General features: G+C 41.2%; 1 protein-coding gene across 1 annotated transcript in view; it reads right to left on the reverse strand.

Annotated features, from left to right (window-relative positions):
- EXD2 (exonuclease 3'-5' domain containing 2) overlaps positions 1 to 13,239 on the reverse strand; it is a 59,991-nt gene that overhangs the window by 32,090 nt on the left and 14,662 nt on the right. The window contains exon 2 of the mRNA XM_040226212.1: positions 6,274 to 6,656. Within this exon, the coding sequence (XP_040082146.1) occupies positions 6,274 to 6,609 (336 nt within the window). The 5' untranslated portion in view covers positions 6,610 to 6,656. The remainder of the gene's footprint in view (positions 1 to 6,273; positions 6,657 to 13,239) is intronic.

The following is a 13,239-nucleotide window of genomic DNA, read 5'->3' on the forward strand; positions in this document are numbered from 1 at the left end:
AAAAACCACATACTCATCTCAAGAAATGCAGAAAAGGCACTTGATAAAATTCAACAACTACTCATGATTTTAAAAAAACTTTTAAAAAGCTGAAATATAATTGATTTATAAAATTGTTAGTTTCAGGTGTAGGGCAAAGTGATTCAGTTATATATATATTTCAGATTAATTTCCATTATAGGTTATTATAAGATATATAATAAACCTTTGTTGTTTATCTATTTTATGTATAACATGTATCTGTTAATCCCACACTTCTAATTTATCCCTCCTCCACCCCCTTTTCCCTTTTTTAAACAGAAAACAGTTTGTTTTCTATGTCTGTGAATCTATTTCTGTTTTGTATATAGATTCATTTGTATCATATTAGATGATATCCTAGAATATCTGTCTTTGTCTGACTTAGTATCCTCTGGATCCATCTATGTTGCTCCAACAACAATATTTCATTCTTCAAAAAAAAAAAAACCTCTAGTGAATTCCCTGGTAGTCTGGCGATTAGGACTCCATGCTTTCACTGCCAAGGGTCTGGGTTCACTTCCTGGTTAGGGAACTAAGATCACACAAGCAACCAGAAAAACAAAACAACACAAAAGCTCTTAAGAATCAAGAGTAGGGACTTCCCCAGTGGTCCCATGGTTAAGCCTCTGTGCTCCCAATGCAGGGGGCCCAGGTGTGATCCCTGGTCAGGGAACTAGATCTCACATGCTGCAAGGAAGATCCTGAGTGCTACAACTAAGACCCAGCACAGCCAAATAAATTAAAAAGAAAAAGAAACCAAGAATAGAATTGAATATATTTAATCTGTAAACAAACCTTACTGCAGATAACATTTGTTGTGTTCAGTTGCTAAGTCATCTGACTATTTGCGACCCCATGGACGGCAGAACGCCAGGCTTCCCTGTCCTTCACTATCTCCCAGAGTTTGCCCAGACTAATGTCCACTGAGTCGATGATGCTATGCAACCAACATACTCAATGTGAAAATGTTGAAAGCTGTCATTCTACTATAGGGAATGAATCAAGGATGCCTACTATCACCACTCATACTGAGCACTCTATTACGATCCTGGCCAGAACAGTAAGGCAGGAAAAAAAATACAAAGTGTAAGGACTGGAAAGAAAATTCTCACTTCACAGATGACATAACAGTTTACACAGAAATCCAAAAGAATCTACAAGTAATTAGAATTAATAAGTGGGTTTAGTTAAGTTCTTTAATAAAATGACATTTCTATCTATCAGAAACAACATCTTTTAAGATTTCACTTGTAATAGAATTTATTAAATCTCATAAAACTACAAATACATTACTAAGAGAAGTTAATGATCTAAATAAATATTTTTATATTAGAAACCTCAATATTAGAATAAGGTCAATTCCTCACAAACTGATCTATTAGATCCAATGCAATCAAAATATCAAGAATTTTTCTTTGGTAGAACTTGAAAAGTCGATTCTAAAATATTTAAGGAAATGCAAAGGACTGAGAATATCTAAGACCTTCTGGGAAAACAACAAGATAGAAAGTCTTGCTGGGACTTCCTTGGAGGTCCAGTGGTTAAGACTCTGTGCTTCCACTGCAGGGGGGCACAGGTTCAATCTCTGGTCAGAGAACTTAAGATCAGGCCAAAAAAAAAAGAGGAAGTTTTGCTGTCACATCTATCAAGAGTCATTATGAAGCAACCATAACTAAGATAGTTTGTGACCACCGGTGTAAGAATAGAAAATTAGATTACTAGAGTGTCCAGAAATAGATCAACTCATATACAGATGCTTGTTTTATAGTAAAGTAGCATTGCACAGTAGTGAGAAAAATTTTTATCTTTTCAACCAATGGTGCTAGGATAATTGAATATCCATGAGGGTAAAAAATGAAACTCAACTATACCTCACATCATACACACACACACACACACACACACACACACACACTCAATTCCAGATAGAGTATAAAATCTAAATATGCAAGGTTAAAACTATAAAACTCCAAGAAAATAATATAGAAGAGTATACTCATGACTCTAGAGAGATAAGGTAAGGTTTGTTATACAGCACTATATAGATTTTCTGGTCATCAAGCTTTAAAAGAATGTAAAGGCAATCCACAGAATGGGGGAAGACATTTACAACACATTTAACTCACAAAGCGTTCATAACTATAATATAAAAGAACGCCTATAAATCAGTAAGAAAAAGAAAACTTGATTTTAAAAAAAAAGGAGGCAAATGACTTAAACAGGTACTCCATTAAAAAAAGATATCCAAATGATCAATAAAAATTTTTTAAAAAGATGCTCACTCTCAGGGCTAATCAGGGATATGCAAATTAAATCCACAATGAAATATTACTACACATCCATTAGAAGAGCTAAAATTTTTAAATCTGACAGTACCAGATGTGGACAAGGATATTGGACAAAGGCAATTTTCATACAGTCTTAGTGAGAAGTTAAATTTTTAGAACCACTTCTGAAAATGGCTGAAAACAACGGGTACACTCATTACTACGGATGAGGGTAAACTAGTTAAAAACATCTTGGAATACAATTTAGCATTATTTATAAGAGTTAAAGATATACATAAAACTCCAAGACCTAGGACTCCACTCATAAATACTGTACAGCCAATAATAAGTGCATTTGTTCACTTCAGCATTCTTCGTAACAGCCCCGAACCGTGAACAACCCAAAAGTTCATCAACATTAAAATGGATGAATAAATCATGATACATTCACACAATGGACATATGGTAATGAAATCACAGTCACACACAACATGGGTAAACATTACAAGCATAATGTTGGAACAAAGGAAGCCAGACACAAAATACATACTAGATATTTTCATTTACATTAAATTTTAAAAGCAGACAAAACTTAACTATAGTGTCTAGGGATGCATGTTTAAGCAGTAAAAGTTTAAAGAAAGACAAGAAAGTAAATACCATAAAATCAAGATAATAGTAACCCTGGTGGGGGGGGGGACAATGATTACAAGGGGCCACAAGGGGAGCTTCTGGGGTGCTAGTAAATACTGTTTCTTGACTTAGTTTCCAGTTACACACTGTTCTCTTTGATAAACTATCTAGCTATTATATTAATATTTTTGTTTCAGGCACTTTTCTTGATGTGTTTTATTTCACAATAAAAAAAGGTTTAAAAAAAGATTCAAGGAGTAAGTTAAATAGCAGATTAGACAAAATGAAAGAAATAAAAAGGGAACTGAAAAATAGACCTGAAGAAATTGTGCAGAATAAATCCAGAGATTAAGACATGTTTAATATAAAAGAGATTACAAGACACGTTGGAGAGCAAAAACGTTCAGAATACAGCTGATCAAATTTCAACAAGAAAAAGGAGGTGAAAGAGGAGGGGTGAGAAGAGGAGGAAGAGAAGAAAAAATAGGGAAGGCAGCCTTCAAAGAGAATTTAGAACTGATGTACAACACCAGTCACTATATCCAGATATCTCTCTGAATCCCAAGCAGGAAATACAGAAAGATGACAACACTTAGTCTCTCTTAGATTATTAATGAATCTTCAGAATCAGCAATTCAAAAAGAAGATCTTAAAAGTGTCTACAAAAAATCTGAGTACGAATAAAGAATCAACATTTAGACAGTTACTTGCAACAGCAACAATGGAAGCCAGAAGACAGTGGAAAGTGACCCTGAAACTGATAAGCTGCTAAACTAGAATTTTGTATCCAGTGAAAATATCTTCAAAGATCAAAAGCAAAATAAGGACACTTTCAGAACAATGGGGTTCCTTGATGGCACAGACAGTAAAGAATCCACCTGCAATGCAAGAGACCCAGGTTCAATCCCTGGGTCTGAAGATCCCTCGGAGAAGGGAATGGCAACCCACTCCAATATTCTTGCCTGGAGAATCCCAAGTTCAGAGGAGCCTGGGCGGGCTACAGTCTATGGGGTCACCAAGCGTCAGATACGACTGAGCAACTAATACTTTCACAGAATAATAATAAATTTACTATCAATGAGCCCTCAAAAAGTGAACTTCTAAACAACAGACTTAAAGAGGATGATACCAGAAAGTTCTGAGATACAAGGAAAGATGAGCAAAGAAAAAGGTAAACACTGGTAAATCTAAACAAATACTGACTGTATAAAACAAGGACAAAAATAATAGCTAAGCAAATATATAAAAGCAAACAAAAGAGAAAGGGAATCAGAGATGGAAGAATGGAAAGGAGGATGGATGAAGGTTTTTCTGTGGCAGCAATCAGGGAAATGCAATCACACCCGAAGGGAGGTGTGGCATCAGCGGAAGTTCAATACACTGAAAGCTAAAATGAAGGGGGTTTTGGATTATTTGCCACTTTAACTTACTCTGCTATAGTAAACATATCACTATTAAATCAATAGCTGCTACTAACTATTCACTTCATCCTACCCTATTGTTTCTGCAGTTATACTTCATTTGGTTGGAATAATCAAGGTGTTTGACAAATGAGATTTTTCCCAATCTACTAAAGCTCAGTGTTTACTAATGCTTTATTCTACTGCTGTTGGTGTAAACATTTCTAAAATAACATATGTTAATATTTCTAAAATGACATAATTCTTATACACATTCAACTAAAAATCCCTAATCCTTTCCTGATGGCCCAAGGTCACTGACATAAACTACTACTCAACTATTGCTGATATAAAGAAATACCCTCAGTAGCTCTGTAAGGCCTTCTGTGAATACTAAGCTTTCCCCACAGCATCAGGTGTTCTCTTCTTGGTCATCACTGTGTTGGCATCTTTAGTTCCTCCTACCAACCTGTGATCTGATTTGGTGGCAGCTATTACTTCCCTGGTGGCTCAGACGGTAAAGTGTCTGTCTACAATGCAGGAGAACTGGGTTCAATCCCTGGGTCGGGAAGATCCCCTGGAGAAGGAAATGGCAATCCACTCCAGTACTATTGCCTTGCAAATCCCATGGACAGAGGAGCCAGGTAGGCTACAGTCCACGGGGTCGCAAAGGGTCGGACACGACTGAGCAACTTCACATTCTGCTTGGGGCCTCCTTTGATTACATTTCCTGGCTCCTAAAACTGTATTCCAGATATCCAGAACACAGAGATAACAGAATCTTGGTAAGGTATTATGCTGAATTAATAAGAGATGTGGAAAATTCTTAAAGAGATGGGAATACCAGACCACCTGACCTGCCTCCTGAGAAATCTGTATGCAGGTCAGGAAGCAGCAGTTAGAACCGGACATGGAACAACAGACTGGTTCCAAATAGGAAAAGGAGTACATCAAGGCTGTACATTGTCACCCCGCTTATTAAACTTCTATGCAGAGTACATCATGAGAAACGCTGGGCTGGAGGAAGCACTCGCTGGAATCAAGATTGCCAGGAAAAATATTAATAACCTCAGATATGATGATGACACCACCCTTATGGTAGAAAGGGAAGAACTAAAGAGCCTCTTGATGAAAATGAAAGTAGAGAGTGAAAAAGTTGGCTTAAAGCTCAACATTCAGAAAACAAAGATCATGGCATCTGGTCCCATCACTTCATGGCAAATAGATGGGAAACACTGGAAAGAGTGACAGATTTTATTTTGGGGGGCTCCAAAATCAATGAAGATGGTGACTGCAGACATGAAATTAAAAGATGCTTACTCCTTGGAAGAAAAGTTATGACCAACCTAGATAGCATATTCAAAAGCAGAGACATTACTTTGCCAACAAAGGTCCGTCTAGTCAAGGCTACGGTTTTTCCAGTAGTTATATATGGATGTTGAGAGTTGGACTACAAAGAAAGCTGAGTGCAGAAGAACTGATGCTTTTGAACTGTGGTGTTGGAGAAGACTCTTGAGAGTCCCTTGGACTGCAAGGAGACCCAACCGGTCCATCCTAAAGGAAATCAGTCCTGAATATTCATTGGAAGGACTGATGTTGAAGCTGAAACTCCAATACTTTGGCCACTTGATGTGAAGAGCTGACTCATTTGAAAAGACCCTGATGCTGGGAGGGATTGGGGGCAGGAGGAGAAGGGGACGACAGAGGATGAGATGGTTGGATGGCATCACCGACTCAATAGACATGAGTTTGAGTAAACTCCAGGAGTTGGAGATGGACAGGGAGGCCTGGCATTTTGTCCATGGGGTCGCAAAGAGTCGGACATGACTAAGCGACTGAACTGAACTGAATTAAGAACAAGCTAATTCTCCTTTAATCTTATCCTCTATTTGACTATTCAAGATCTCTGGAAAAGCAGAAAATACTTGTTTCAGTTTTGCTTTTTAACTTACCCACTCACAGTCGATACCAAGCACTGGAAAATCTTCTATCTCACTCCTAAGTGAGGGCTCAATTTGATCCCACTCTGCCTCTTGAGACACAGTCATCACCTTTGCTCCGAGGATCCTCTCTTCCCATGAGGCTCTGGGGGCAATGGAGTGCGGCTGGTCCTCTCCTGGAGCGGGCAGCTCTCTCCCACCTGGCACTTGCTGCTGCTGCGACAGCCGCCGCCGGGTCACCAGGCTCGATTTACTCCTCCGGCGCTGGAAGCCCTTCCATAGGACAAACCCTCCGACAGCCACACCAAGAAGGGTGGTGACTGTCAAGGCCACTAAGTGTTTAGACATCTTCAACTTTCCTGCTGTTTAGGAAAGCATATCACTAACCCCGCAATCTGCAAAACAAATGGCAACACTATATTTACAAACAGAATTTGAAGCTACACGGAAACAAGTACCCCCTCCACCCCGCAAAAAAATAAAAAGTTCCATTCACAATCTATGTAACCACAAACTTAAACAATGGCTACAAATTTCCACATGAAACAGTGGTATTTTAATTTTTTCCCCCTTTGGTATGTCTTGTACTCTACTTCTGGGCTTCCCAGATGGCTCAGTGGTAAAGAATCCGTCTGTCATTGCAGGAAAATGCAGGAGACGAGGGTTCAATCCCTGGGTAGGGAAGATAAGCTGGAGAAGGAAATGGCAACCCACTCTAGTATTCTTACCCGGAGAATCCCATGGACAGAGGAGCCTGGAGGGCTACAGTCCACAGCGTCACAAAGGACTGAGCGATTGAGCACATATGCACGTACTCATACCTGTATCTCCATCCTAATCCAAGGAAACAACCCTGCCCTCTATCAGTTGCCCAGGGCTCTCTTAATCCTACAAAATCAAAATAGAAAAATCTAGACTCTTCCTTCCACTTGTTGATGTAATGTGAGTAAATTTTAGTTAATGGGTCTTCCTTGGGGTGTTTGTGCTTAAACCCTCAATTTCTAACAGTTGAACAGAAACATCTGCTTTGCAATTTGAAAAATCTAATCACCAGCGAGGTGGTGGGGAGACTTTTACTTTTTAGAAGGTGTGAGCTATAGGGGATGGAACACACAGGCCTGAGTAAATGTGGACTTTCTGTTGTTTCAGAAGTTCTCAGTAGTTCTCCCATAGAAACACACTCAATTACCGAGGTTAAACTAGGGCAATGCAAAAGAGAAGACAGACTAGAAATGAAAAAGGGCAGAACTTAGAGAGCCAAGCTGCTAAGTCGCTTCAGTCGTGTCCGACTCTGTGCGACCCCAGAGACAGCAGCCCACCAGGCTCCCCTGTCCCTGGGATTCTCCAGGCAAGAACACTGGAGTGGGTTGCCATTTCCTTCTCCAATACATGAAAGTAAAAAGTGAAAGTGAAGTCGCTCAGTCGTGTCTGACTCCTAGGGACCCCATGGACTGCAGCCCACCAGGCTCCTCCGTCCATGGGATTTTCCAGGCAAGAGTACTGGAGTCAGGTGCCATTGCCTTATCTGTGAGAGCGAAGAGGGGGCTGCAATTTGAAATGTTCACAAGGTCAAAACAGGATAACATAAATAAGTGAAGCAAGCCAAGTGCAAGAAAAAATTGACACAAATGTCCTATTAAATATGTAGGCACTGTCTTCCTTTCTATCACAAAATAGTTTCTTTTACATTTTTCATATGTGAAATAAAAGTCATTATTTTAGGGCAAGACAAGAAAAACAAAAAATTTTTTCTGTCCTTTGGCCTCCTCTCTCTTCCCACTGTGCATTACGTATCTGCATTATGCATTAACCTAAACTTCCCCATCGGCAGAAATACCTGCTCAGTCATAAAGAGCAATATTCTCCTAGCATCAATAAGACAACTCCTCAGAGATAACATTCCTTCTTGATCTCACAAGGGGTCACATGGCACTTGGATCTCGGTAATATAAACCGGCAGTAACACAACATCTGACGTACAGCCCTTGGTCCCAAAAATCTTTTATAACTGTGCCTTGACTTCTCAGTGATGGAACAATTCTCAGAGCTTTCTGAGATGTTCTTCCCAGGTTACCATCCTCCAATTTGGCTCAAATAAAATCTTTCATTTCTTCCTTGGATTAACTGATTAACTTTTTTACCGATACTTACAATATGGTTTTTGACCACCTATCTTTTTTTTCCCCTATTTTTGATAGAAAACATAGGTATATACTACTATTTCTGTACTATTTTTAAAACAACAGTAAAAGTGTAACGATAGGGAATGGCTATCCACTCCAGTATTCTTGTCTGGAGAATTCCAAGAACGGAGCCTGGCAGGCTACAGTCCATGGGGTCGAAAGAGTAGGACACGGCTGAGTGACTAACACTTTCGCTTTCACAAGGGTAACAAGAAATGGCAAGTGGCCTTTGGCCTCTAATGGAGGGAAAACGAGGGAGAGCAACCATCGAGCACCAGCTGCTGTGCTCTTCCTCACCTATTTGTGAAGTAGCCCCAGTATGTTCAGATTATCCTGATGACTTAAGAGAAGTTGGATACCTGAATTTCATGTGAAATGTCACCATTTTCAAGTGTCAGCAACAAATCTAGTTTCTGAAACACTGTGCCAGCGAAATAAAAAAGTGTGAGGTTTCAATAAATTTTAGGGCTACCCACCTGTAGTCTCTGACCTAAAATCTATACTGTTCAAAGACACAGCAATTTGCTAGACCTCACCTATACTTTTCAAATAGCCATGTATGGATGTGAGAGTTGGACCATAAAGAAGGCTGCTGTGCTTAGTTGCTCAGTCATGTCCAACTCTGCAAATCCATGTACCATAGCCCATGAGGCTCCTCTGTCCATGGGGATTCTCCAAGACAAGAATACTGGAGTGGGTTGCCCTGCCCTCCTCCAGGGGATCTTCCCAACCCAGGGATCGAACTCCGGTCTCCCACATTGCAGGCGATTCTTTACCTTCTGAGCCACCAAAGTAGCCCAAAGAAGGCTGAGCACCGAAGAATTAATGTTTTCAAATTGTGGTGCTGGAGAAGATTCTTGAGAGTCCCTTGGACAGCAAGGAGATCAAACCAGTCAATCTCAAAGGAAATCAGCCCTGAATTGGAAGGTTTGATGCTGAAGCTGAAGCTTCAGATCTTTGGCCACCTGATGCAAAGAGCCGACTCACTGGAAAAGACCCTGATGCTGGGAAAGATTGAGTTTGAGCAAACTCTAGGAGATAGTGAAGGACAGGGAAGCCTGGCGTGCTGCAGTCCATGGGGTCGCAGAGTCGAAGAGGACTTAGCAACTGAACAACAAAACTGCTCTGTGACTCTTAGTTTCCATTCAATGTGTACTTTACTTTGTTTCAGCCACACCACATGGCTTTTGGGATCTCAGCTCCAGACCACAGATTGAACCCAGGCCACCAAAGAAAGCCCAGGATCCTAACCGAAAAGCCACCAAGGAACTCCCAATGTGTACTGTTTTTATCAATTTTTAAAAGTTTCAACTGTTGCAGGAAGGGGGACCCCTTCCAGGGCCAGAAACTGGGCTCTTGTCTAACACTTGGAAATGAATTGTCCAAGGAGACACATGTGCTGACAAAGCAAGAGATTTTGTTGGGAAAGGGCACCCAAGTGGAGAGCAGTAGGGTAAGGGAACCCAGGAGAACTGCTCTGCTGCATGGCTCACAATGTCGGGTTTTATGGTGATGGGATTAGTTTCCGGGTGGTCATTGGCCAATCATTCTAATTCAGTCTTTCCTGGTGGCACACACATCACTCAGCCAAGATAGATGCTAGCGAGAGGGATTCTGGGAAGTGGACGGACACGCGGTGTCTCCTTTCAACCTTTCCCAAATTCTTCCGGTTGGTGGTGGCTTATTAGTTCTGTATTCCTTATCAGGATCTCCTGTCATAAAACAACTCATGCAAATGGTTACTATGGTGCCTGGCCAGGATGGGCAGTTTCAATCAGTGTGCTTCCCCTAACACAACAACAAATTTTTTAAATACTTTAATATTTACAACAACTGATCATTATGCCTACAGAGATATTCAGCACTGAATGGAATCACAGTTATTACAGTACTAATGAAAACAATAAAATGGCTATGCTGCTTTTAAAATACTTTTTTGCAGAAACTATGCTTCAGTATTCATGTGTATGTTCTCCAGTACTTTTCCTGAAGAAGAAATTGAGACTTAATGAGATTAAAGAAACTTGCATAGCCTTTAATACACAGTTAAAAAGAAGACAAGTGTCAGAAATGGAAGAAGGGAACCTTTAGTGGGTAGGAGGTAAAGTTGGGCAGAGACCAGAACACACAGCAGCCCCAGTGCAGGGGTATATCGCCAGCCCAGGGACAGAAGTCTAGGCCACAGGCCCAGAGCACAGCAGAGATGCAGGAAAGTGTTGCCTTGTTCAATAAAAGAACCTCTAAGTGTTCACCCACCATAGCCTAGGTAAGTCACCCACCCAAGGGTGAGAATATGAACAGTTCCTTGGAGATCGACCAAGATGGTAGAATAGAAAGACCCTGAGTTCACCTCCTCTCACAAGCACACCAAAACCACACTTATCTACAGAACAACCATCTACGAAAAAAGACCAAAACCTCCTGAAAAGATCCTCTACAGCTAAAAGACACAAAGAAGGAACCACAAGATGGGCAGGAGGGGCTGAGTCATGATATAAAGGCCTGTACTCGCAGGGGGGTGACACACAAACTGGAGAATAATTACACTGCAGAGGTTCTCCCACAGGAGTGAGAGTTCTGAGTCCCACACTGGGTTCCCCATCCCGGAGATCCTGCACCAGGAAGACTAGCCCCCAGACCATTTGGCTTTGAATGCCAGCAGGGCTTAATTTCGGGAGCCCCAAAGGATTGTGGGAAATACAGACTCCACTCTTGAATGACACACACAAGATCTTACAAGCACTGAGGCTCAGGCCAAAAGCTGTAATTTGATAGGAGACTGGGTCAGACCTACCTGCTGGCTTTGGAGAGGTTGGGGGTGGCTGCAGCTGGCAACAGTTATATTTGGGAGCTCAATCAGTCATATAAAGATCTTTGCAGATCTTTGCTCCTCCCTCTAGTTCATTAGCACCTGTGGCCCTACCCAATAGCTTGTAGGCACCAATGTTGGGATGCCTCAGGCCAAACAACTAACTGAGTGGTGACACAGCCCCACCCATAAGCTGTCAGGCTGCCTAAAGACTTCCTGAGCCAACAGCCTCCTCCAGACGCTCAGAGGCAACTAAGAATTTGCATATGTGCTCAGTGGCTTCAGTCATGTCTGATTCTGTGTGACTCTATGGACTGTAACTCACCAGGCTCCTCTGTCCATGGAATTCTCCACACAAGAATACTGGAGCGGGTTGCCACGGCCTCCTCCAGGGTATCTTCCCACCCCAGGAATCAAACCTGCATCTCTTAAGTCTCCTGCACTGTCGGGCAAGTTCTTTACCACTAGTACCACTTGGGAAGCCCATGAGTTTGCATGCCCCAACTAAAGGTCAAGCATGCCACCACAACGAAGAAGACTGAAGATCCCACGTGGCACAACTAAGATCTGGCACAGCCAAATAAATAAAAATATTTTAAAATTAATTTTTAAAAATTTAATTCCCTGAAAAGGGTGGGGGTGGGGTGCATCCCTGGTGGTCCACTGGTTAAGAGTCTGCCTACCAATGCAGGAGACATGGGTTCAATCCTTGCTCCAGGAAGATTCTACATGCTGCAGGGCAACTAAGCTGGTGTGCCACAACTACTGGGCCTGCGTGCCTAGAGCCCACGGTCTGCATTAAGAAGCCACTGGAATGAGAAGCCCAGGCACCACAATGAAGAATAGCCCCTGCTCACCACAATTAGAGCAAGCCTCAGCAACGAAGACCCAGCAGAGCCAAAAATAAATAGGCAAAAACAAATAAATCTGGAAAAAAAAGAACTACCATATGACCCAGCAATTCCACTCCTGAGTGTATACTCCCAAAAAACTAAAACACTAATTTGAAAAGATACATGTATCCCATGGTCAGTGAAGCAGTATTTATAATAGCCAAGACATGGAAGCAACCTAAATGTCCATCACCAGACGAATAAAGATGGGGTATATATACACAATGGAGTATTATTTGGCCATAAGAAAGAATAAAATAATGCCACCTGCAACAACACGGATGGACCTGGAGATTACCATACTAAGTGAAGTCAGACAGAAAGACAAATATCATATGATATCACTTCAATGTGAAATCTAACAAAATGAAACAAGTGAACTTATTGGCAAAACAGAAACAGACTCACAAAGAAAACAAACATGATTCCCAAAGAGGAGGGGGAGCAGGGATAAAACAGGAGTTTGGATTAACATACACATATTGCTGCTGCTGCTGCTGCTAAGTCGCTTCAGTCGTGTCCGACTCTGTATGACCCCATGACGGCAGCCCACCAGGCTCCCCCGTCCCTGGGATTCTCCAGGCAAGAACACTGGAGTGGGTTGCCATTTCCTTCTCCAATGCATGAAAGTGGAAAGCGAAAGTGAAGTCGCTCAGTCGTGCCCGACTCTTAGCGACCCCATGGACTGTAGCCCACCAGGCTCCTCCGTCCATGGAATTTTCCAGGCAAGAGTACTGGAGTGGGGTGCCATTGCCTTCTCCGATACACAAATTACTATACATAAAATAGATAACTAATAAGGATCTACTGTATAGTATAGTACATAAAATATACTAAATATTTTCTCATAATCTATAAGGAAAAAGCTGTATATATCTGAATATAAGTATAAAACTTTTGAAAACTGTAAAGTACTATAGAATATAAAGAATCTTTCATTCAATTTAAGAAAAGAGAAAATGAACAGAGTTCCCCCTAAGAGGACAACCCCTCAAATCTGCACTCTGGACTGATAACAGAGGCTGAGTTCACGTTATACTTACAAAAGGAAACTCTTAGCTGAGAAATTAAAACTAAAGATGAGTTCTGTTAG

The sequence above is a fragment of the Oryx dammah genome, unplaced genomic scaffold, assembly GCF_014754425.2.
Source record: "Oryx dammah isolate SB20612 unplaced genomic scaffold, SCBI_Odam_1.1 HiC_scaffold_26, whole genome shotgun sequence".
NCBI classification, from domain to species: domain Eukaryota; kingdom Metazoa; phylum Chordata; class Mammalia; order Artiodactyla; family Bovidae; genus Oryx; species Oryx dammah.